Raw genomic sequence first — 26,149 nt, forward strand, 5'->3', positions numbered from 1 at the left:
GCACATTACGGCCAACGCTATGTTAATCCTGTTTTAGGTGCTTCTGATGCATTCCTAATGTATTTTTAGATAAAGGACCGGGAGAGTCAACCACACACGAATCTTCCACATCGATATGTATTTAATGGCCAAACCTTGTTAAAATGCATCTTGGTAATATCCGTTCAAGATTAGCATCATTTGTCATCAATAAAAGGAATATATTTTGAAATATTAAAATTCAATTTACAGTCAAATTTAGATGCATTTCCCCTTTTATTGCTCTACCTGAAGAGAAAGTTACATTCAAACAATTCTACACATCTTTTGCAAAGTTAATCAAATCTAGCTTTCCATGCTTCTGTCTGTAAACTATTGCTTTGACATGCATGCTATCCGTGTTTTAATTATAATAACACATGTTAATTTGAAGATGATATTAATAGTTGACTTGATATGTTCTAATCGTGTGTTTATGCACTATTTATAATGTGGGATAAGAAAAATGATTGTAAAATGTTTGTTCGTTCTTTTAAGTTTATTTTTTTATAGTGCTATATGTAATTGATTAGAAGGAATACTGAAAGTATCCACATACACTGCACATGTATGTTAAATTGTTTGAAAGAAAGGAATATAAATTAATCAAATTGGAAATATTCATTAAACCTTCTACTAAAAGACTTTTTCCTGTTGCGAACAAAATCCATTGTAACCCAAAATCTCCAGGCCGTCAACACAAAAATGCCGGGGTTACTTTCAATATTCTACAACGACGTGGATCGAGTACGAGTTATCTCCCATACTTCACAAGGTTGTCCCATGACTTCGAGGTAAGAGACAAACAGAATCTTTCATCCGCTCTGGGTAAGGATTTTAAGTTGTCAAATATACAATATACTAACACCGGACAACACACCCCACCCAGTCACATTATACTGACACCGGACAACACAACCCACCCAGTTACATTATACTGACACCGGACAACCCACCCCACCCAGTCACATTATACTGACATCGGACAACCCACCTCACCCAGTCACATTATACTGACACCGGACAACACACCCAACCCGGTCACATTATACCGACACCGGACAACACACCCCACAGGTCACATTATACTGACACCGGACAACACACCCCGCCCAGTCACATTATACTGACACCGGACAACACACCCCACCCAGTCACATTATACTGACACCGGACAACACACCCCACCCAGTCACATTATACTGACACCGGACAACACACCCAACCCAGTCACATTATACTGATAACGAGCAAATGTGTCTCAGGGTACAGACCCGGAACTTCACAGGGGCGAGCGTTCAACCAGGAACTAACTGGAATCATGCAGAACACAATCTCATGTGGAACGACCTTTTGAAGATGGAACCCATGAGGATCTCATTCATCCGCAATTCAGCATATAGCACAGTGCCATCCCATGCCAACCTGGGTAGATGGGAATATGTAGAAAATCGGTTTCAACCCTGTACTGCGACAGATGGACAATGTTAGCTACACAGTTTTGTTAGTGACCTAATACGGAAAAAAATATTTGGTCCAAAATAAACTTGTATCGGGCGAGGTGATATTGTAACGAAGCTGTGGTGCGCTTCGTTGCTATATTTTCCGGAAATTATATTAACCCGGACTTTGGCGGGAATTTGCTGGGCACGAGATCTCGGGACTGCGCCGAGGCTTTCAGTTTTCTACCGGGCCTTGAGAGGTGAGGATTGTGTTTTTGAATCCTATGTAATTTTTATATATTTGTCGCCCATCCTTTCCCTAATTTGCTGTTATCCTATAGTATGGAAATGCATTAACATTACTGTGTGTGTATTTTTCGCTGTCAGTCGATATTTTTGCTATATTTTTGAGTTTGAAATACTTGTGAAGTTGTGCAATGTCGGACTTGGCATGTCTCGCTTTTAGACGGGTTTCGATAGTAAGTAAAAGTCTTCACTCTTGTGTTGAGAAAAGAGTGGGAGCCTCCTGTGTTGAGTTTCGGAGTTAACCGTTAAGGAGATATTTTGAGAATCTTCGCTGGAGAACGGTGTTTGTGAAATTGGAGGTTAAACTATCGATAATCGGCCCGGTGTGTAGCGCCACGTGCTCGGTCTTTCATTGATGGGTAGGAGTTAATTCTGATAGCGAAAACGTAAGAATATTAGCAGCAAAACTGTCCATTACACACTACTTCCCACTGAGCCACGCGGGTATTTTCTTGTTGTCACCTTTACACATGTTAAATATTAATAAACTGTTAAATGAATTTGATGTCGTCCATTGTCCATACTCACTAGTACCTTTGAATATTGTAGCGAGACATAGGAATCTGCAAGCTAACGCGGCAGTCGAACCCAGAGCAAAACAAATTAATTGTATCATTCTTACTCTACGCTAATGATTACGGTCGTAGCGAAACAAGTCGTTACAATATTTTCCCGTATCAAGTCTCTAAAACCTTATAATATCCTGTTTGTCTACAGTGTAGCTCTCATTAAAATGTTGACAATATGATCGAGTATAAGCTGGCTTAGCTAACATTATCTTTGAGAAAGAGCGACGACTGAAGAGGCTAGCAACAGCGGATACTCACACTAGTAGTTTGTAAAAACCTCAAGAGAAAAGTCAACGATCATTCAAACATTTGTAGCCAAAGGCCAACCCTAGTGATATGATCGCCATGGTCATCAAGGTGGGATCGACTGCGCTATGGGAAGAAGGATTTGAGAGGAAGTGAGCCAAATACCAAGAGCAAACAGAGTGCAGTGAGTGGGCTAGGCCACTTTATTGTTCCCAGTAGAGGTTGTGCCAGTTCTCCCCGCATAATCAACATGGCGACTGTTACAAGAGGTCTGACAGGCGGGCGCAAGGAGGATTTATTTGTTTTTAATTTTAACGACCCATCGACAGCCAGTCATTTAGATCCAAACTGTTAAAGATATAAAGAACATATCAGAGAAGGCAGAGAGGGCATCATGTTAGTCATGGTCAAATGAGACTAGCAAAAGTGGGGATCAAATTAACAGCGAGCAGTGATCGATTATCACTGTAGATCCACCAACCCGAGGACGTCGTGGATTAGAGACTAGTGGGTTGTAACCCACGTGACGAAGCTGTCTACGGGTAGTTTATAGATCCCCTTGTCGGTTGCCTAACTCAGGTAGCAGTTAGGTTATATTCACAGCAAGCGACACCGGCAAGTGTTAGGCACAATTTTATCTCATTATATCAGACAGGAAGAAATAAGGATTTACAGAATGTCTCCTTATTACCATAAGTATAGCAATCTCATATTAAAATCTTTTTCTTTAAATTTGGGGTTTAAGTTATTTTGATAATCAGTTAGAAATGACATATTGCTTCTGAACTGAACTGAGCTTGTCAGAATTCGATAAACCATGGGGTATAAAATGCGACTACATATTGGATAACATTTTTCTCTTGTGATATATTTTTCTCTAAGATCTCCCAAAATATCGCTCATTTTTGTCCTCGAGTTGGTTTACACGGCTTCTGCTCGGTGATTTTGCAGTATGCTTCAGTTGGGTATGACAAGAGTTCCAGTATTACATGGAGCAGCAACATATAGACATACTGCAGTCTCCTAAAACACGCGAATACGCTATCCTTAAATAACTATAGGTATTAGACGATCGTAAATGATAACAAGCCAAACAACTTCAGTAAACATTGCCTGTAACGTAACTAATATCAATTTTGTTTGTTTGTTTGTTTGATTAATTAACGTCCTATTAACAGCTAAGGTAATGTAAGGACGGCCTCCCATGTATGCGATGTGTTGCGTGTATGTTGTTGGAGGTGCGTGTTCTGGGAGACTGCGGTATACGTGTTGTGTCTTCTTGTATAGTGGAACTTTTGCCCTTTTTATAGTGCTATATCACTGAAGCATGCCGCCGAAGACACTAAGCAACATACCCCACGCGATCATTATACTGACAACGGGCGAACCAGTCGTCCCACTCCATGTATGCTGAGTGCTAAGCAGGAGCAGAAACTACCACTTTTATAGACTTTGGTGTGTCTCGGCCAGGGGACAGAACCCTCAGCCTTCCTCACAGGGGCGAACGCTCAACTCAAGGCCAAAAGTGAGGCGGTACCAAGGGAGGCATTAGGAAAGATAAAGTCAGTTAGGAAGAAGAGAAAATATAGATTCTAAATTTAGTCGCCTTTTACGATCATGCAATAGGGGCAGCATGTACAATTCTTACGCCCTACCTGCAGGGCAAAATAATCAAATAAATGCGTCTTAAATTACACACGACCACTGCTTCATTTTAATTGTACCCTCATTTATTTACCGCGAAACTTCGATTTGAAATAAAGATTCTCTGATATAAAGATTTACTCTAGTAATTGTAAACCAATTTTTTATTCCACAATATTTCGTGTATAATATGTTAATATTAATATTAATCATCAATTAAAAGAGGGTGGGGTTAATATTATATTAATATATATTCTCAAATACAAAATCCCGCAACCAAGGCCTTTAACAGACCTTCAGACATCATATAACGTCTTGTACAATACAACAATGTACTAAATTTAGCACAGTCAAAGTTTAGCGCAAATCGAAAAATCTTAAATTATGATTTATGAGCTGAGATATGAAATATGGCAATAAGGTAATTCAATACTGAAATTGTCATTTTAAAAGCTCTAGCACTGTACATGAATTAGCACTTGAAAGAGAGCGCGAAAAGCGTAAAAATAAAACTGCCACTAGAATAAGCACGTTTACATCACTTTGCAGTCGCGTTTGAACTCTCGCGATAAAGTGGATTACAGTATACCATATCATTGATTTGATACAGAGTCTTATTAATTGGTGGATGATGTCTGGTAGCTTGCGTACCCACTTATCAGTAAGATCAGACAAGTACCACTTACTATAGCTGTCACTATAAAATACCATAGAAAACAAAAATGATCAATTATCTCTGCTATTTCCTTCCACGTCAGGCTGTCCCAGTCGTCCCCTTTTTCATCATGATCACTTGAAATATCCTGAACCCACGTCTTTTCTCGTTCCTGGTCGTCTGTTTTATCCTTTGATGTTGTGACATTCCCGGGCACTACATCAGCTCGTTTTTTGTGACGTCGACATCCTCTCCAGAGCGAGGCGCGAGCAATCAGTTTCGTCAGTCTTTTAGACATAGACGATATTGGTTCGTCATCTGGGCGACCACTTAATCTGATGACGTAGATAGTAGCGATGACAGAAAGGACCGAGAGTATTAGAATCATCAACAATAGCACACCTGGGGAAAAGATAAAATATCTCATTAAATAATATACAAATTTCGTTATTACCGATTCTTACAGTTCAAGAGCCCTAATCAATTTGTCTGAACATCCCATACCTCTCCATTGACCCCTACCCCCCTTTTAATTTATGATCACTTGTACACTTGTATCACCTAATCAATAAATTGGTTGATCAGGCCTAACGTCTTACTGACCGTTAAGGACATTTAATGACGACCTCCCCTGCATGCAATGTGTTGAATGTGTGAATGTCTGTAAGTATTTGGGGGCTGCAGTATGTTATTGTTGTCTCCCTTTGTTAGTGCTATCTCACTTAAGAATGTTAAGAAAAAAGAATTGAAAAAAAAGACGCCAAGCAACCCCCTCCACTCCACCCGGTCACATTATACTAACAACGGGTAAACCAGTCAACTCACTCCGTATATTGAGCGATAAGCAGGAGAAGAGACGTTTACTTTTATAGACTGATGTGTTTCGGCCAGGTGAGAGAACCCATCTAACCTTCATCCAAATTCAATAAAAGTGGTAGTTTCTGCTCCTGCTTATAGATCATCAAATACGGAGTAGGACGACTGGTCCGCCCGTTGTCAGTATAATGTGACCGATGGGATATGTTGCTCGATGTCTTTGGCAGCATGCTTCAGTGATATAGCATTATAAAAAGGGCAAGCATTCCACTCAAACACCCACATTTCATACACGCAGTACACCGCATATGAAAGGCCGTCCTAACACGACCCTGGCTGTTTATAGGACGTTAATGATAATAAAAAATCAAACACAGGAGCGAACGCTGAACTCAACGGCCAAACTTGAGGAGGTGTTAAGGGAGACCTTAGGAAGAAAGCCATTTAGGAAGATAATAAATGATACCTTTGTTTTCTTATCCACACAGTAGTTATTGTGTTTCCGCTCCGCGAAGGGCATATTGTGCAACATATCACCAAATTTGAAAACAAGAATTATCTCGACCTTGTGTTACAAACATTCTTTAACTAAAGAAAACTCCCATAGGAAAACATTAACTGTAGCATTATAAGGGTGTTTTTGTCGCATAGCGTGATAGATTATCTACGCACTTACTGAGTATGGACATATTGTCCGATGTGGTTGGAATGTGATCCGCCACCAATGTTAAATACACGGCATACGCCAACAGGACGGTGAGTACAAAGCCCATCTTTTCTCCAGAGTCGACACTCAGCGCGAAAATAAACCCATTCAAAATTCCCAGTAACATGATTGGCATGATGGTGTTGATCACGTGGAACTGTGGCCGGCGTCTGAATTTGACGGTAATGACAAGCGTTGTGGTATCGTGACCTGCGCGCTGGACGGTCACGGTTGTGGATGATGAACTGACATACTCCCACTCTCCGTTTTTATGGTAAAAGTCTAGAGAGAAGACGTCGCCTGACGCTGCCTCTAGATTTATCAGTGCTGAGGTGTAAGACCAGGCCGTGATGGCAATAGGACACTCCTGTGTATCGAAGGGGTAGAAAGATGGGTTTGTATCGCAGTGTAGCTGAAACTTTCTCAAGGGAAGCCATTCCATGTTACCAGAGGAGAACATACGGATAGGCGTTATTCCGTCGTAAAGTATCTCCAGATCATCGATACTGAAAAAAATATAAAACAAAAAAACGTTTTCTCTCATATCATATTATATACAAGGTCATGGAAATAGAATAGAAATACTATGGTGGCATATTTCTGCCATCGTGTTATTTTAGATCGAGTTATGTAACGTAAGTTAACCGAGATAATTATGTCGACCTGTCGAGTTATATCATGACTTGTTGAGATATTTATGTCGGCAAGTCGACTTACATCACGGAAAGTCGACTTACATCCTGGAAAATTGACTAACCTTATAACGACGAGATCCACGATAGTCAGTCGCGATAGTGTAACTCGACTTTCCAATATGAATATTTGGACTTGTCGTGTTAAAACTCATCTTATCGATATAAATATCTCAACAAGTCATGTTATAACTCGACTGGTCAACATAACTATATCAAAAAGTCATGTTATAACTCGACTTGCCGACATAACTGTCTAGTCAAAGTTGAGTTACCCTAAGTCGACCTAAACTACAATGTAACTCGATGGCAGAAATATGCCACCATATCATCTAGCTACAAACACATACACACAGTTATTTTCATTAGCTATCTATGGTGGCATATTTCTGCCATCGAGTTGCCGACATCATATCGGAAGATGTCGACATAAACAGAAGAATATGTCGACTTACCACATGAACCTGTCCACATAATGATTCCAAGATAATTATGTAGAAAGTCGGTAACTCGGCGATTAATCGTGTTTATGCTCGGGTGTGACACCGACTTGTCAGTTATCGATGTCGACATCTAAACTTAAAGATGTCGACATCTGGTATTGAAAGTAGAATTCAAAGGCCACCCTTTCATAGGGCACTGTGTATATGCAGCAAGGCACCATACAGCAGAGTCACTGTGGGTACCCGTACACGGGATATTGGTATCAACGAGGCGGTGACCTGTCACAGCATGGGGAAGTTTTGCAATATTTTCACAGTTTTAATGTAATTAATGTATCTGTAACTATTGGTCAGTTCAAGCTAAGTATATATCTCGTCCGTATGCAATCTGTCAACCCCCAGCGTCATATGGTTATTGAGGAATAGAAAGGAATCCAGGGTCACATTCAGGGGGGTACCGCAGTGAAAAAGGCGGTTCAAAATAAATCACTGATATGAATATTTAATGCTTTTCTGAAAACGGAATTCATTTACCATGGCTAATTCACAATATAGGAAAGCAACTCACGCCCCGATGACAAATTTTGAGGTCATGAAGATTGCGAAATAAATCAGTGAAAATCACGTTGTGTACGGGGGCTTGCATGTTGTTAACAATCAAGTGTACGGCGGCTTGGATTTTGATTGTACGGAAGCATGGTTGAAGATTGTACGGCGAATTGGTTGACGAGTTGAGAAACGGAGCTTTTTAAGCCAAATATTCCTTTCTAGATATCAATATATAGCGTTCTATATGATTATCAAATTACTGATTGAAACGATACGCTATGTAGAATGATTAATTATTTTGATTTTGATCAATTCAGGCAAAAGCTGTTCTTTTCAATTAATTTTAAGTCTGGGCAACTAAAAGTATTAACGTATTAAAACATTTTCTTCAGATAAAGATAAATAACAGCAAATGATAAACAATAAATCTGACAAATAAGGATAGGATGCAAAATTAAAACGGAAAATGTAAGAAACGGAACCATATCAGTAAAGGGTGACATCTGGACAAGTGTGCATTAAACTGGAGTTCCGTGTTGTATTCTCGAATTATAGAGTTCTTTGGCATGATACATCGTCAATATTTAAAATTGTAATTACGAGTTTTGCAGCTGCTGAGAGTCACAGACTTTCTGTCAAACATTGCACCGTAAATATCATTACATATTACAATTAACTATGCTAAAATATTCTACTCACCTTCGTTGTGTTGGAGCATTGTGGAAAATACCTGATTGGAGTTTTTCTTGTACAAACGCGATGTCAAAACAACTCTATGACAATATGTATTCGTAGCCATGGTTTACAATTCAAAAGTAGAATTACTTGAATCCCACCAGATGAAGTTATATTTCTTATCGAAATCGGCGCTTTATGGTTGTGTAATACAAGTACAGGAATTCCTTCCTCAAAATGATTCCCTCCATTAAAGAATTTAACAAAATTGCCAGCAAACAAACAAACTGATCTTGTATACAGAATATACAGACCAACCAACATTCATCATCTTCGTCTGGAAGGCCTACTATTCCATGGACATCTTTACATGAGATCTACGAAGACATAGACGTCGGAAGAAAACTTTACATGTCTTTTGGACGACTAAACGCTATTTGTTTTTAATATATTGTGAATTTTGTCATTTTAATTATGCCAAGCCCCCGTACACCATTTTTATCACATAAACCAAGTCCCCGTACACCAGTTTAGCAAGCCCCCGTACAAAACCAAAAGTTTCAGTCTTCTTGTTGAAACATCCATGGCCACGACAATATGAAATTGGCCTAAATATAAACTTCTTTATCATAACCCGTCTATACAACCCTAAAATGATAACCTGGAACAATCTAGTAATTCAATATCACGAATAATAGTTCACAGTCGTTTTCATTGCGGTACCCCCCCTACAGGTGACCCTGGATTCCTGTCTATTCCTCCATAAATATATGACGCTGGGGGTTGACAGATCGCATACGGACGCGATATATACTTAGCTTGAACTGACCAATAGTTTCAGATACATTAATTACATAAGAACTGTGAAAATATTGCAAAACTTCCACTTGCTGTGACAGGCCACCGCCTCGTCGATACCAATATCCCGTGTACGGGTACCCACAGTGAGAGTTCGACGTTGATTTTGTTAATTCAGAAAAGTTTTTATTTATTTGATTTCAAAATTAAAAATTGTGATCCTGCACATCCCGGCCATGCAGCTGTAGCCTGCGTATATGTACACATTGTAACTGTTAGTCCGAGCTGAGGAAGTTAGAGTGCAAAAGGACTCTGCTTTGTACAACGAATTTCCATCCTCTTGGCCATAATCATTTATTAATATACATAACCGTGGGTTGAAAATTCGTTTAAAAGCTGTGTGTGTGTGCTTTGTGGATTAGCATTCGTACCAAGTCCATGTGATACATACCGTACTATACTATATTACAGTGATTTTTTCAAGATTTATTTATTTTTTTTTTTTTTTTTTTTTTTGCAAATCACGAAAAATACCAGCCGTTACGTAATTTAAAAGCCAAAAAGGTCACAATACAGATACACAATACCCATTTGGAAACCAGCTTTACTTGTTAGCTTGCCCTGTCCATATATATACATAAATATTTACATCCCTCGATACACTTAAATAAAGGCACAACGATTTTTTGTTACGGTCTTAATGGCCAGATTCAATCTTTGGGCTACAAAACCTCCCGCGGGACGCGGTTTTAGCTCCAAACTCGGGATTTATCTGCATCTATTTTTTGTAGTAAAAACGTAGTAAAAAAAATCACGTGCTTATACCTCATTCATGCCATTGGCCGGGATATACAATTGCATTATGGGTAACTAGTGATCACATGATTGTGTGTTTACTTCCAAATATGGTGATAGTTTGCTTGCCATTTCTTCGGAGAAATTGATTTATTTGAAAATATTTAGACTCCTAAATGTTATTAATATTGCATGCATATCATTTTGACTTGCACATATGTATTATTTTACTATAAATAATGAACTGAAATGAGTTATAAAACTGTCATTTCCACGTTTTGTAAATAAATGATATAATGCGAATTGACCAATTCAATAGGTCTAAACGTCTAATCTAAGATCAGCGAAGATCGGCTACTCCCGGCTAAATTCGTAGAATTCTAAATTTATATTTATATATATTATTACCTGCTTTAGGGTTCAGAACATATACATATAACACAGAGAAAATAATATCTTCTTCAAAAGGCCTAATTATGTATAAATACCAGGTCAGAGAAATCACTCTATTTGGAAGTAAAACACACACTCATGTGATCACTAGTTACCCATAATACAATTCCATATTTATTTCGGCCAATGGCATGAATGAGGTAAAATCACGTGACTTGTTTTACTACGTTTGATTACAAAGAACGCGTGTTTTGTACCATTATTGGGAAAATCCCCCATGGATCGTGATTTCATTTCCACCATTTGAAACAGAAGGCTTAGAGTAGACTTTGATTGTGAAACATTGATAAATTGAAGATTTTACATGTTGTGCCATGGCAGATGTCAAAGTTCATGTATATATATACTCGACAATTACTTGAAACATCATCTAATTAATTTGTGTTGAAATTATAATTGATGTTGACCAGGAAATGTACCAGGCTAAATTTGGTTGAATAATGCATGGGAAGTGAATTAATCTTAACTTTTCCACTTTGTGGAAAATCCTTCAAAACGGATTTATCTCCCTTGATTAAAATGACAAACCATGTACCTTTGCTATGATATAATTCTTTTTTTTCATTTTTTTTTAAATTCAATAATGAATGCAGATCAAATATATTAATCAAATATGTGTATTAATTTAATTTGAAACATGTTTGTTTTGCTGAAAATTTGCAAAAAAAAATGATATCAATACAAAATATTCATGATTGTTATTTGATTGTTGTTGTTTGTACTTGCTGTAAAATGAGAAAAACCGTGTTGTGGAGAAGAAGTTTGTTAAAATTTGAATTGTTTACAAATGGATGAGAGTTGAGAATGAGCAGAAGGCAATAAGGATATATAAGTCTGACAGTCACCTCAATTCCGATATGTAACATACGGAACTTCCGTACGTTTTGTCACGATGTAAAGATGACGTAAAAGAATGTTGAATTTTAACTTTAGAATTTAATAATGATACGTTTGACTTGACGGATGGCTATTCTGGAGTGTCCAGAATATAGCCGTTGTGTTCCGTACAAAGTCGGAGACCTAACTGCTTTACAAATAAAATATTTCATGCTTAAATAATGTACATACAATAAAATTACAGAATTATGATTGACAGATATCGCTCATTGGCAGATTAATCAGCCGTGGTCAGTGTCCTTTAGGCAATTAGGATGGCCGTGACATTAATCCGGTTACGTAATAGAATAGAACTTAATTGCCAGAGGATATACACAGTTATCACACATAAGGATTTTATCTCAAATGTCACAAACGTAAATATGATCAAGAATATAACCTTAGGAATGTCAAATTACACACAATAGTATTAACTGATAATTGATGTTAAAATTTAGCAACTATTAACGCAAAGTTCAAAGCACTTTAAAATTTATCACAAAATTCTTTGTGATAACTTCCTTCCGCTCCGGGAAAGACGCGTCCCGCGTCTTAATTAAACTGTCCATTGTTTTGATGGAGTCTATTCGCTCGGTGTTCATAGGAAATGTGTGGTCGCTGGCGTCGTGAATTATTTTGTGGTTGGTTTCGTGGTCCGGGAAAAACATTCGGTCTGGTAGTATTTGGAGCGCTGTAGTAACTTAGTTGTTTTTGGAGGCTTGTGATTATGTTTTGTTTCTGTTTTAATTCCTCGTCCTTCTCCGAAATTCTGAACTTTAAATTAGAAATCTGTCGCTGCGTCTGTTCTTTTTGTTTCGCGGTTGTTTGTAATGTACTGATTGTTTCATCTTTGCTTTTCATAATTTTCTTTCTGTTGTCCAATGCTTTTTCTAGTTCTTTGATTTGAGACACATAATTGGTTATATTCACATTTTTGACGCGAGCACATTCCTCTTCTAGAATTTCGTTTGATCTTTGTAATTTTGCACACTTTTCTGATATTTTGGAGATGGTAATTTTGGTACGAACAAGTTTTGACTGTAATGAAATTATCTGGTTGCTGTAGTTAGAGTATTTCTGGAAATCGTTTTGAAGTTCACTATTTTCAATGTCACTGAATGGAAAAATACACAATACCTTTTTGGTTTCTCGGAATTTCCTGAGACGTTCAGAATCTCGCCGCCGTTTAGATGTTGACTTGGCCTTTTTCTTTGGTGCAGTGCGAATAACGGACTTACTGTCCGAAGAGTTTTTCGGGACAGGAACAGGATGGATAGGCAGTTGTCGCTGACTGGTCCAGGGATAATATCCTGTTGTACCAACATTTGTAGTACAATGTCCGGTTCGATTAAAACACATTCTCGAAAAGTGGCCAATGTTTCCACATCGGAAACAGTAACATCCGTTTGCTGGACAACACATCGGATGGTTTGGGGCGAAGTGGCCTCCACATCTATAGCATAATGCCATCCTGAATGGTTACAGTCAAAACGTTACCCTGGTTAACTCCAAAGTATGGCGAACACAGTCTTGGTTAAAATCCAGTCCATGTGATTCCGAATAGAGTTGGTCCTTCTTTGAGTCACTCGTGGGAAATACTTGCTTGGCAGTTGAGGTTTCGGGAAAGCGTACCCAGCGTAGAAGTGGGTACTACCAGGATTATCTCCACCAATTAACATACGGAACTTCCGTACGTTTAGTCACGATGTAAAGATGACGTAAAAGAATGTTGAATTTTAACTTTAGAATTTAATAATGATACGTTTGACTTGACGGATGGCTATTCTGGAGTGTCCAGAATATAGCCGTTGTGTTCCGTACAAAGTCGGAGACCTAACTGCTTTACAAATAAAATATTTCATGCTTAAATAATGTACATACAATAAAATTACAGAATTATGATTGACAGATATCGCTCATTGGCAGATTAATCAGCCGTGGTCAGTGTCCTTTAGGCAATTAGGATGGCCGTGACATTAATCCGGTTACGTAATAGAATAGAACTTAATTGCCAGAGGATATACACAGTTATCACACATAAGGATTTTATCTCAAATGTCACAAACGTAAATATGATCAAGAATATAACCTTAGGAATGTCAAATTACACACAATAGTATTAACTGATAATTGATGTTAAAATTTAGCAACTATTAACGCAAAGTTCAAAGCACTTTAAAATTTATCACAAAATTCTTTGTGATATATGCACAGTTATAAATAATGTTTTGCTTTTAAACAAACAAATAAATATGTCTCAGCCCTGTGACTTGGCACATAGGTCAAGATCACTGATTTGAACAAACTTTGTATCCCTTCATCCCAGCATGCTATGGCCCAATAACATGTCCATGTATGAGGTTCTTGGTTATTAAGAAGATTGTAAATTGTTTACCACAGACACTGGATGATGCCGGCCAAAAGACAATTGCAATAGGTCACTCAGGAGGAGATTACACACAACCACAACACAACCATAATACTTTATATACTTTTTCTCATAAATCATTACATATAATCCTTGTACACATCCATATCAATGGCGACGCTAACAGGAAATTAATGAATATGCAAAATGGCGTGCGAGCGTCGAAGAGTCGATATTTTGGTGTTTGGAGGTCCGGGGTCTCTCCCGGAAAAAAAATATTACGATTTAGAATGGCTGAGATAATTTTTACGATGTATTTTGATGATTTTGCGAACGCCGAATGCGCGAGACATTGGTGTTTTGAGGGACCGGGGATCTCCCCCGCAAAAAAAAATACGATTTTGATGATTTTGCGAGCGCCGAATGCGCGGGACTTTGGTGTTCTGGGGGTCCGGGGGTCTCCCCCGCGAAAAATATTACGATTTGGAATGGCCAAGATGAGTTTTACGGTGTATTTTGAGGATTTTAATGCGTTCTTAACGTGGTAAGTTTTCGATTTACATTTACCTGCATTTAGAAATTATAATTGTGAATGTCGTCATATCATTATCAATCTGATTAAAATCATATCTTCGATTACGCTCTGATACTCTACGCTCCAGTATCAGAGCGTAATCGAAGATATGATTTTAATCAGATTGTATCATTATGCAACCCTGCTCGATCTCAACATACGACATCACACCATCAGCACATTGTTGTTTAACTAAAAAAAATGAATTGATTTAATTGTCTTGCTTAGACATATAAACAATTTAATATTTTAAGAAACATTTTTGAAATAGTAGAATCCCTTGATGGACATTTTTAGTCTAGTTCATGTGTATTGAATTTTTATTATTAAAGGTTTGAACATTACGTGCTTGAACTTTTAGGAAATGCGCGCGCAAAGCGGCAAAATTTTCTTAAATGAAGTACAAAAAATGTGCAGGAGGACCCTTTCCTTCCTACGCCCCTGCAGTTGCACATTTAAAAAGTTTAATGAACTTGGTACCCACTACTGACTGATGTAAATCATGCCAATTAAAGATGGATCTTTTCTCTATTTCTGTAATTTTTTTACCTTTTTCTTTCCTGTTTTCTGTTTTATAACATGGGAAAACTAAAAATGAAGTCTATATAGCAGGAATAACAAAACACATAGCCACCTGTCAGCCATGCATGTTTTTTTTCTGATTGGTCACCAAAGTTCGGATACAGAATGAAACAAATACATACACTGTATACAAGCACCATATATTGGCCTGTCAGGCCCATGAAATCAGCCAGTGATGATATCCATTTAACCTTTTAATATATGAAGAGTATTTGATTCCATTACATCTGTTTCCTATGAAAATTGAGCAAATAATGCTCATAAATGTGTTTCCCTATATAAACTATGGTAAAGACCCTATCCCATGGGGAAAATTCCCGAGACCCCAGGGCCATGAAATTCACAATATTGGTAGTGGGCCTTGAGACCTTTCAATCTATGAAGAAACAAAATGATACATTTTCGTACGGAACCTACCGAAGCATAATGTGTTAGGTCCTAGGTCCCAATTTACCAGGCGGGAAGCATAAGCCCGTGTTTCATAGTATATGTTTACATACATGTATGTATTAGATTCCCAAAAAGCTAAGTGGGCTATGCGGAAACTTATAACTATTTGTTTGGAAATAATATGGAAAATAAACTATGATATGATAGTATTGCTAACAATTTCAAATGGTGGAAATGAAACCACGATCCGCGGAGGATTTCCCCATAATGGTACAAAGCACGCGTTCTTTGTAGTAAAACGTAGTAAAACAAGTCACGTGATTATACCTCATTCATGCCATTGGCCGAAATAAATATGGAATTGTTTTAGTGGGTAACTAGTGATCACATGAGTGTGTGTTTACTTCCAAAATAGAGTGATTTCTCTGACCTGGTATTTATACATAATTTGGCCTTATTTTCTCTGTGTTATATATATATGTTCTGAACCCTAAAGTAGGTAATAAAATATATAAATATAGATTTAGAATTCTACGAATTTAGCCGGGAGTAGCCGATCTTCGCTAATCCTAGATTAGACGGTTAGACCTATTGAATGGGTCAATTCGTATTATATCATTTATATATAAAACGTGGAAATGTCAGTTTTATAACTCATTTCATTTCATTATTTTTAGTAAAACAGTACATATGTGCAAGTCAAAATGACATGCATGCAATATTAAAGACATTTTGGAGTCTAAATATTTTTAAATAAATCAATTTCTCCGAAGAAATGGCAAGCAAACTATCACCATATATGGAAGTAAACACAAAATCACGTGATCACTAGTTACCCATAACACAATTGTATATTCCGGCCAATGGCATGAATGAGGTATAAGCACGTGACTTTTTTTTTTACTACGTTTGACTACAAAGAACGCATGTTTTTACTACGAAAAATAGATGCAGATGTATCGCGAGTTGAGAGTTTAAAACCGCGTCCCTGGAGGATTTTTAGCCCAAAGGTTGAATCTGACCATTAAGACCGTAACAAAAATTCGTTGTGCCTTTATATAAGTGCATCGAGGGATGTAAATATTTATGTATATATACATTTTTTTGTATATGGTCAGGCCAAGCTAACAAGTATAGCTGGTTTCCCAATGTGTATTGTGTACCTGTACTGTGACCTTTATGGCTTTTAAATTACGTAACTGGTATTTTTCGGGATTCACAAGAAAATACAACATAAAAAAAATCTTTTTTTATTTTATTTATTTTTTTTTAATTTTTTTTTTTCATTCATTCTTTAAATATAGTATATTACGGTATGTACTACATGGACTTGGTACGAATGCCAATCAACAAAACACACACACAGCTTTGAAACGAATTTTCAACCCACGGTTATATATATTAATAATTCGTTGTACACTTCCTTGGCTCGGGCTAACAGCTACGTACACGCAGACTACAGTTTCATGGCCGGGATGTGCAGGATCACAATTTTTTTTATTTTGAAATCAAATCAATAAAAACTTGAATTAACAAAATCAACGTCGATCTCTGCTGTATGGCTTTTGCTGCATATACACAGTGGTCTATGAAAGGGTGGCCTTTGATTTCCACATTCAAGACCAGATGTCGACATCTTTTAGTTTAGATGTCGACATCATTAACTGACAAGTCGGTGTCACACCCGAGCATAAACACATTAATCGCCGAGTTACCGACTGTCTACATAAATAGCTTGGAATCATTATGTGGGCATGTACATGTGGTAAGTCGACATATTCTTCTGTTTATGTCGACATCTTCCGATATGATGTCGACTTAATGCTTTAACGATGTCGACATTATTAAGTCGTAAGTCGGCAAATCGATGGCAGACATATGCCACCATAAAATACATCACAGTCTCTCAAAAACACACACCACACTTCACCCACGCAACACACCGCATACATGAAAGTCCTTCCATAAATGATCCTAGCTGTTCATACAACGTTAATTCAATAAAACCATAGACAAAAATGCTAAAAATATTACGTTAGAAATATTATAATATTTGTCAGTGATAATGAAATCTCATTTCTTTCGTAACAAATTTTCAGTTTTTGCATATTGCAGAGTTACCTCGCTTGCGAGTCATTATTTTGTGAACGAACGTCGCTTTCTCTACACCGTCTGACGTTGCCTCGAAAACACATGACGTCACAGTCATTACCTACCGACAAGGGCAGATAACTCTATAACATACATACAAAGAGTAATATATGGAATAGCAATGTAACTTACGAGTTAACGATTGTTAAGGGCGGATACCAAACTGTATCCTCGTTCACAGTGGATGCAATCACATTCGAGCTGGACCAGGCCAAGCGAGGGTCATTCCATTCCTGGAAAAGTTCCAGACAAAATAAATCGTAGGTCACAAAGAAGTAAATAACAACAACGAACAACAGGAATATCTGTAGATAAGGATTAGTTGACGTGATAAACTCTGGTAGTGGAACAAACGTTTAGTATGTACAAGTCGACATGTAGTATGACATATGATTTACAGTCACGTGGTCATATCTGTTAACACTCTTATCAGATTCTTTATGAAACGGTTTGTAAATATTACTTTTAACTTACCAGCTCGATATACTCGAATATGTTCATGGTTTGATGTAACTATATATACTACATTCATTATCAGTGACTTTGAGCTCACCATCTCGAGATAACCGGATATGTTCATGGTTTGATGTAACGATATATACTACATTCATTATCAGTGACTTTGAACTTACCACCTCGAGATATCCGGATATGTTCATGGTTTGATGTAACGATATATACTACATTCATTCATTGTCAGTGACTTTGAACTTACCACCTCGAGATATCCGGATATGTCCATGGTTTGAGTTTTTATATCCTGCAATGAAAATAAAAAGAGCTCGACATTGATAAGAATGCAGATATGCAGGACCATGCGGGTACAACCTAAAGAACACTTTTCTTATGAAGCATGTCCCTATGAAATGTATCTCGTTTGCCATTATTAGGGCAAGCCTCTTCATCTTCATCATTCTTCAATACGAACATACATATTCGATGATCGCACAAAAGACATTCTCGATAATAAGCACCGTAGCTCATTTGCAGCTGATTTTTTTTTAAAATAATCTACTATTCCAGTTGAAGAATTAGTTCAAAAGTGTTTACAGCGGTGATTGGGTTATGTAATCAAATCGTAACTTATATTTGTTTCATCCTCTATAAAAAATGTGAGAGCCAAAAATATCGATTTTTTAATGACTAATTTAAAATAAGGTAAAAGTGTGGTTGTAGTAGTGTTTAAGATATCTTATATGTTTCGTGAGATATCCTACATGTGAGATCTCATACATATAAACTTATATTATGAGATATCTGACATTATCATATAAACATAAAGTACAATATTATATATTTTATCAGATATCCTGTATGTTTTATATAACATCTCATAATATATACTTAATACGATATCTTACGGTTATTAACTGGATCAGCATTGCTCCTTTCTAAAACAAAGAGTATTCAGTACGATAATCTCCCTAATATTATGTCTACTGAGGTTAAAAAACGCCGTAGCACACTTACCAGTTCGTTAAGTGAGAGCACAACAAACCGTACTGTAACGTTAACTTGTGAGGACGGACGGACAAATCGATTGTACGTGGAGGAATTAAACAGACTGGAGAGGAGATCTGTCTCCACTGACGTATCATAGGCCATTGTTATCCCATCTGAAAAATAACCAACCCTAGAATACATTGACTTAATGGATCACAAGGAGCTATGGAATTTTTCGTTACAATCAGTTTTATTCTTGCTAATATGTACGATTTCGACATTTTGTTTTTTTATTTACTCTGCACTATAGGAGTGTTCTTAAACCCCTAAAAACCACCAACATTAGTAATTTGCTATAAATTTAATATAGCTATTAATATTTAACGAATTGAAGGTGATGTCGCCTCATTGTTACTTTGTTATTTCAGAAATTCGTTTCGACAATTTGTGATTTTTATCTAATACTTTGTATAGCAGAATTTTTCTTAAAACTTAACATTATTTTCATAGCAATTATTATCTGGCGAATTGATGATAAATTCGCAATACTATTTATATATTTTTTTAAAGCTCGACTCCAATTTTTTCCTGAACCTTTAAAAAAGTGCGGTCCTTAATGAGCTCAGCTGTCGATGAACCGTAAAATATAAACAAAACAAATAAAAAATCGATTCTATGACACAGTCTCTGGATTCTGTATTCATTATATAATCAGTACGGCGACTAGGCATTAGTATAATGTGATCAAACAGACTAGTACACTTTTGTGCATTAATATAGCACTATAATGTAGGCAACAGTGTCACTATTACAAGGGTATACAACATAAAGTAAACATGAGCCGACATTAGTCAATAGCGAAGAGCTATATAAAAAACTTCAAAATACAAAACAACAATAACTATACAGATTTTAAAGCCGATATCAATGCATGATAATTAAATGAAATATAATTATTTTGTATAACCACAAAAGTACTATTTCGTATATACTGCAATTAGGATTAACCCAAAAAGTTTCAAATTATTTCATCTAACCAAGATGTCACAAAAAATATAGAATACATACATTGCACGATCAATATCATTCCAAGTAATCGCCATCTGTGTATGGGTATGGCCATGTTGAAAGGTAAAAACACAATATGATCGTTTAAACCTCTGTGTTATACTAACCATTAACCGGTTTCTAATCATGGATTATATCATGGCGTCACAGCGCGTGATTTCCCGATTAATGAAATTGTGATTTAAGCTTTATGGTCAGAGGTTACATAATTAGGTTTAAAAGGTTAACACATTCATCTGTGAGTGGTCACGACTTCAATGTGTTTGTAAATACAATGTACATCAACCTTTTTTTTTTTAGGTTCACATCATTTTTTTTCTTCAAAAATTTTATTATTACATAACATCAAGTGTCCTCACTCAGGAAATTCACACAGCCATATGTACTATTATTAGTACTTTATATACATTTTCACATTATTTTGTTAATATATCGGTATTTAAAAAATCCTTGAACGCATCTATAGATGCCTCTCAAACTACAGGATGATTCCGGACAATATGTATGGCTAATAAGATATGCCTCACCTAAGCTATTGCTTTCGTCCTCCCATGGTGAGAGGTAACTAGATTTTAAGAAAAAAACGATAATTAAATTTATATTTCACGTATATACATTAACTTAAACATCATGTAACAATGTGATTGACTATTTAATTTTGATATAGGTTGTTTTAGCTTTGTCGTTGAAAATACTTAAGTGTTTATTTCATGAGATTTCATTTTACATCCAAAGCACACAAAAATGATAAAAAAACTTCTTATTTAAGAAATTTTTATGTTATTATAAACAATTCTTTAATTCCTTATATAAATAAAACAATAAAATACGTTACTCTGTAACTTTCATATAAATATTTCAACATTGATGCAAAATAAAGATTAAGTTCTCCATTTATTATCCAATAGGATAAACAACCAAAACACAAGAAATGTATTTTCACGGCGACAGAGGCACTGACTGAATTGTTTTCTCCGTGATATGTAAACTTCTTATAACTTCTTATTTAATTAATTTTTATGTTATTATAAACACTTCTTTAATACCTTATATAAATAAAACAATAAAATACGTTACTCTGTAACTTTCATATAAATATTTCAACATTGATGCAAAATAAAGATTAAGTTATAAGATAATTGTTCAAACAGAGCAACGTCGAAATTATTGTTTTTGTTATCGCATTGTGGCTTCGTAATTGGATCATGCTGCCTTAAGTACCATTCGTTACAAAAAGAGTTTCAGGTGAAAATTAATAACATAAACAGTGTAATTAGATAAGTCGACAGAAATAGGGCTTAAATTCATGTATTATAGGTCAATGTCAGTGTTGGATTAACACGCAAGCATGACTTATACACACGCATTGCGGTAAACAGCACCGTCGGTGTTTCGACAAAGCAGCGTAAACATTTTATTTCATTTGATAATACCTTATACGACATTGCAAGTATTAGAAATGATCATGATTTTAAGATATTGTAAGTTATATCATAAACCAGTTTCATTTGAGTGTCCGGTTTGTTGAAGGCATGAACATATCAAATTAAGTGTCCTGTGATAAACTTACGTGACACTATAATTAAAAAGATAAAACTATTGATTGAAATATATTGTTTCCATAAAACTATCGACTTACATTTATAAGTTTGACAACTATTTGATGACGATACATAACAGAAATAAAATTGATTTATATGGAAAATTTACAACAGGGACTATCTTTATGATACACTTGTACCAACGTCAATAGGATTATATTTGGAATGTAGGGGTAAATAAGGTCAAGCTTACTAAAACGGTAACAGTGCCCTTCGATACAAGTGAACAGGAGGTAGTAACGGCTTTTTTTAGCTATTAAGGATTATTTATCCACGTGCACAGTATGTGATGTATTTACATGGTAACATTCAGATTTTGACATGATAATTGTTAACATCGATACAGGTGTTATATAAGTTATCAGAACTCTTTCACAGCGCTACAGCTAGTGTATTGGGGAAATAGCTCTAATGTAGTCTGTGAAAAGGATAATCCAAAGATAAAATTTTCTACAAATACTGATTTATTACAGTCGGGTGCGGAGCGGAGAAATATCCAACTATACACTTTCAAACCTAGGCCTAAAGTGAATAAACAAGTAATACAAAATGATAATATACAAAACATACAGGGACAAACATGTAAACAGCACTTAGTCTAAACGTAATATACAATGCTGTCTATACTTCTAAAACATGCGTGCTGTCTATACTTCTAAAACATGCGTGCTGTCAATACTTCTAAAACATGCGTGCTGTCTATACTTCTAACTGTCTATACTTCTTAAACGTGCGTGCTGTCTATACTTCTAAAACGTGCGTGCTATCTATACTTCTAAAACATGCGTGCTGTCTATACTTCTAAAACATGCGTGCTGTCTATACTTCTAAAACATGCGTGCTGTCTATACTTCTAAAACATGCGTGCTGTCTATACTTCTAAAACATGCGTGCTGTCTATACTTCTAAAACCATTTTTGTTGGATAGCATATGAGCGACACAAGCTCCTATATGGTGTAATGTTATAGATGTTATGGATATTTTTATTACCGCTATAAAACTAAATTTAATATCCACTTTTGCGTTGAACAAGGAGACACAACACAGTTAATTATACCACAGCCTCCCAAATCATAGCTGTTAATAGGACAGTGAGGCTTATCAACCAAACACTTTATCTGTAATGTGCGCGCTACATGTGTTTTATTAATGACGTTCTTCAACAAGCAGGAAGGAATCATTTTTGATATCAATGGAAATTCCAAGATTTATGCTACATTCTCAAAATGACAATTGATATTGTCAACCTAGTACCAATTTGACACACACACTCAGTCACTCCCGAAAAAGAAAATGTGAATTAGGTGGAAAAGGAAACTTGGGCAATTTACTTACATGGCATCGTGAGAAAAAAACAACACAAAAATAAAAAATAAATAAAAAAAAACAACATAAATACATATATACTGATGGAAACATTTGAAAATGTCAGAAGATGGTATGGACTCGATACGGCAACTCACCATACAAGATTTCTATCATGAACACAAGATGAACTTCCTAGCATCCAGAAAGATAATGAATTCATTAAAAAGAATTGTTCAATTAAAAACTGACACACTACTGAAAAGATGGTAAGACTGCAGAATTCTCATTTTGTAGACCATAACTCTAAGGTTTTAACATTGTTTCTGTCTTTGACTAAAGTTGTCTTAGACACAATTAGAAGTTCAGACACGTACATAATCGTTCATAAGAAAACAAAACTGACCAATCACGTGCATGCAGAGACTTCCTTCGAAGAAACAAAGAGAACGACCCTCAACGTCATAGCCTTGCATTCAACTACAGTGTACAGTTATTCGAATTTTTAGCTCACATGGCCCGAAGGCTATCATAGCGCAGCGTCCGTTGTCCGTCGTCCTTCATCTTTTTACAAAAAATCCCTACTAGTCATAAACGGCTGAATGGATTTTGACCAAATTTGGTCTGAAGCTTCCTTGGGTAATGGGAAACCAATGTTGTATAAACGGTGAGGCCCGCCCTCAGGGGCCTGAGTGGCGGGGCCCAATAGGGGAAATATAGCAAAGTCTTTAAAATCCTTGTTCTTATGTAGGAATGAAGGGATTTTGTTCTAATTTGGTATGAAGCTTCCTTGGGTGAATGGACCAATTTTGTATAAATAGTGGGTCTTGTCCGTCATGAGCCCAATTTGGGAATATACAGCAAATTCTTTAAAGTCCTTCGTTTTCTGTAGGAATAGAGGGATTGATGCCAGGGTGAAGGGAGAATCATTTTTTCATAAACGGTAGTGCTGGTTCCTAAGAGCCAGATGGGCGGGGCACTATAGGGGAAATAAAGCAAATCATTTAAAATCCTGGTTAGGAAATAAATAGAGTTCAAATCTTAAGCCTTCAAGTTCGTAGCTTGTGTTCTTAGCCTGAAACAGGTGGGTGATACAGGCCAGATAGGCCTCTTGTTTCAGTTTTGCTATGACATATTCAAGGAATGGCTGGAGTATCGAGGATGAGGCACACGAGGAAAACATGTGGCAAATGAAGACGAATTTCTTATTTTGGCAATGAGCAATGAAAGCAATGAACACGTAAGGTATCAAGTTTTGTAATGTATTATTAAAACAGCTGATTATTAGATAACTACTGTATTCTATAGGTTAAAGGCTTTTTTTTGCACTGGGAAATTCTACAAGTTAATGGGTTTTTTTTCTTTTTTGTATTTATTATCAAAATTAATATATTGTTCCTGAATGTCAATTTGAAAATCCAAATTCATATTTAATGTTACCCAGAAATAATTACCTGCCAGCAAAATTTTTTTACTTTTGAATTTCATCAATTAACCAACCAATCAAAGGCTGGGTCATAATTCTATCCTGGGCTGAATCTTCTGTACACACTGGGACCATTTCGGAGGTCTATTTTTCATCTTGCTGGTTGTTCCTACAGGTGTTATCGTATCGTTCTCCCCTCCGTCGTGACGTCATAGTTAGCTATTTGCTAATTGAGGAGCGATTAAAAAAAATTACACTGAAAACTTGTGGCAAACAGCTTTATCAATACAAAGGTGTAACCATCAAGTATATTTACACATGTCCCTGTATGGTCAAGGAAAATGGATTTGCGTTCAAAATAACATATTATCGCAATGATGTATGGATACAAATCCAGTTAGGGACTTCCAGTAAAATTTTAGTTAACGCTTCTATTAAATGCTACTTCATATGATAATCTAAACTAACTAACTTCGTTTGCATTTAACATTTCGACAATTTTGTTTTGATTTCATATTATTCTACAAGATGTCTTAGGTCTTATAGAGATCTATTGACTTATTTTTAGGCGGCACATGAAATATATTTTTGTCAGTATAGAAAGAAAGGAACAGGATGTTTTTTAGAATGAAATGTAAAGAAAGTCATTAGCAGAAGGATTTCAAATAGTATCTTGAATATGTATTTGACATAAAAAAGAATACTCAGATATGCGTTCAAGCCATGTTACGGTGCTAATGTTGGAGTAATTCCATAAGTTTACGTCTATACAGTCACCCGACTCAATTCGGCCCAATATATAGGAGTGCAAATACAAATAGATCACGTACATATTCCCTGAAAAAGCATTATCCGAAACTTTATCATCAGCTTTACTATATATACGTCTTCGTTTTCAAAATACACATCATGCAAACACTTGTCTATCCTTCATGCAGGAAAATGAAAGTTGAGGGTAGGAAAAACTAAAATAAGTTTCAGATTTACACTGTTTATTACATACAATTTCACATTAATTTATGAAATAATAAATACAAAATAAACATATATACATGACATCAAGTTAGATTGCATTTGTATCAATTTTGTTATACAATGTACTCGTAATATGACAAAGCGTTGTTTTTAAAACAACAGTAACAATCTAAACTAACAGTTAAATTTTTCAGAGTTACCCCCCTTCCTGTCACTCCGTACTGGCGGAGTGAAATGAGGTAAAGTATTAATAATCGATCAGAATCTAAACTACGTACCGTGATTTTCTGCGTATTTCCCGCACCGGGATATAAACCAATGGAAGCAAAATCAGGCCTTTTCTATGATTTTGTAAAAAAAACAAAAATTAAGAAAAAAGAAGGGGTATCACTTTGGGCCATTTTACGGCAACTCAGTGATTAGCAAAATATTTTGCATGAAAATACATTAGGGTCAGCTGCATACTGTATGCTATTCAGAATATCCGATTTTTTCTGCGCTCATGGTAATTTCAGAGGTCAAATGTCGAAGGGTGAAAATTCACATTTTCCTTGTGTAAGTCTTAATTAATTAAATATTGGA

The 26,149-nt window shown here is 36.2% G+C and overlaps 1 protein-coding gene across 1 annotated transcript; it reads right to left on the minus strand.

Annotated features, from left to right (window-relative positions):
• Nucleotides 1–4,374: 4,374 nt before the first annotated feature.
• On the minus strand, nt 4,375–20,387 carry LOC138310562 (neuronal acetylcholine receptor subunit alpha-2-like). The gene is made up of 6 exons (XM_069251831.1): nt 20,260–20,387; nt 19,219–19,364; nt 18,464–18,508; nt 17,881–17,981; nt 6,373–6,908; nt 4,375–5,282 (listed from the first exon to the last, which is right to left on the minus strand). The coding sequence occupies exons 1-6, from the start codon at nt 20,312–20,314 to the stop codon at nt 4,843–4,845; spliced, it is 1,323 nt and encodes a 440-aa protein (XP_069107932.1). The 5' UTR covers nt 20,315–20,387; the 3' UTR covers nt 4,375–4,842.
• Nucleotides 20,388–26,149: the final 5,762 nt, after the last annotated feature.

This window comes from Argopecten irradians, chromosome 16, assembly GCF_041381155.1.
Source record: "Argopecten irradians isolate NY chromosome 16, Ai_NY, whole genome shotgun sequence".
Classification (NCBI taxonomy): Eukaryota; Metazoa; Mollusca; class Bivalvia; order Pectinida; family Pectinidae; genus Argopecten; species Argopecten irradians.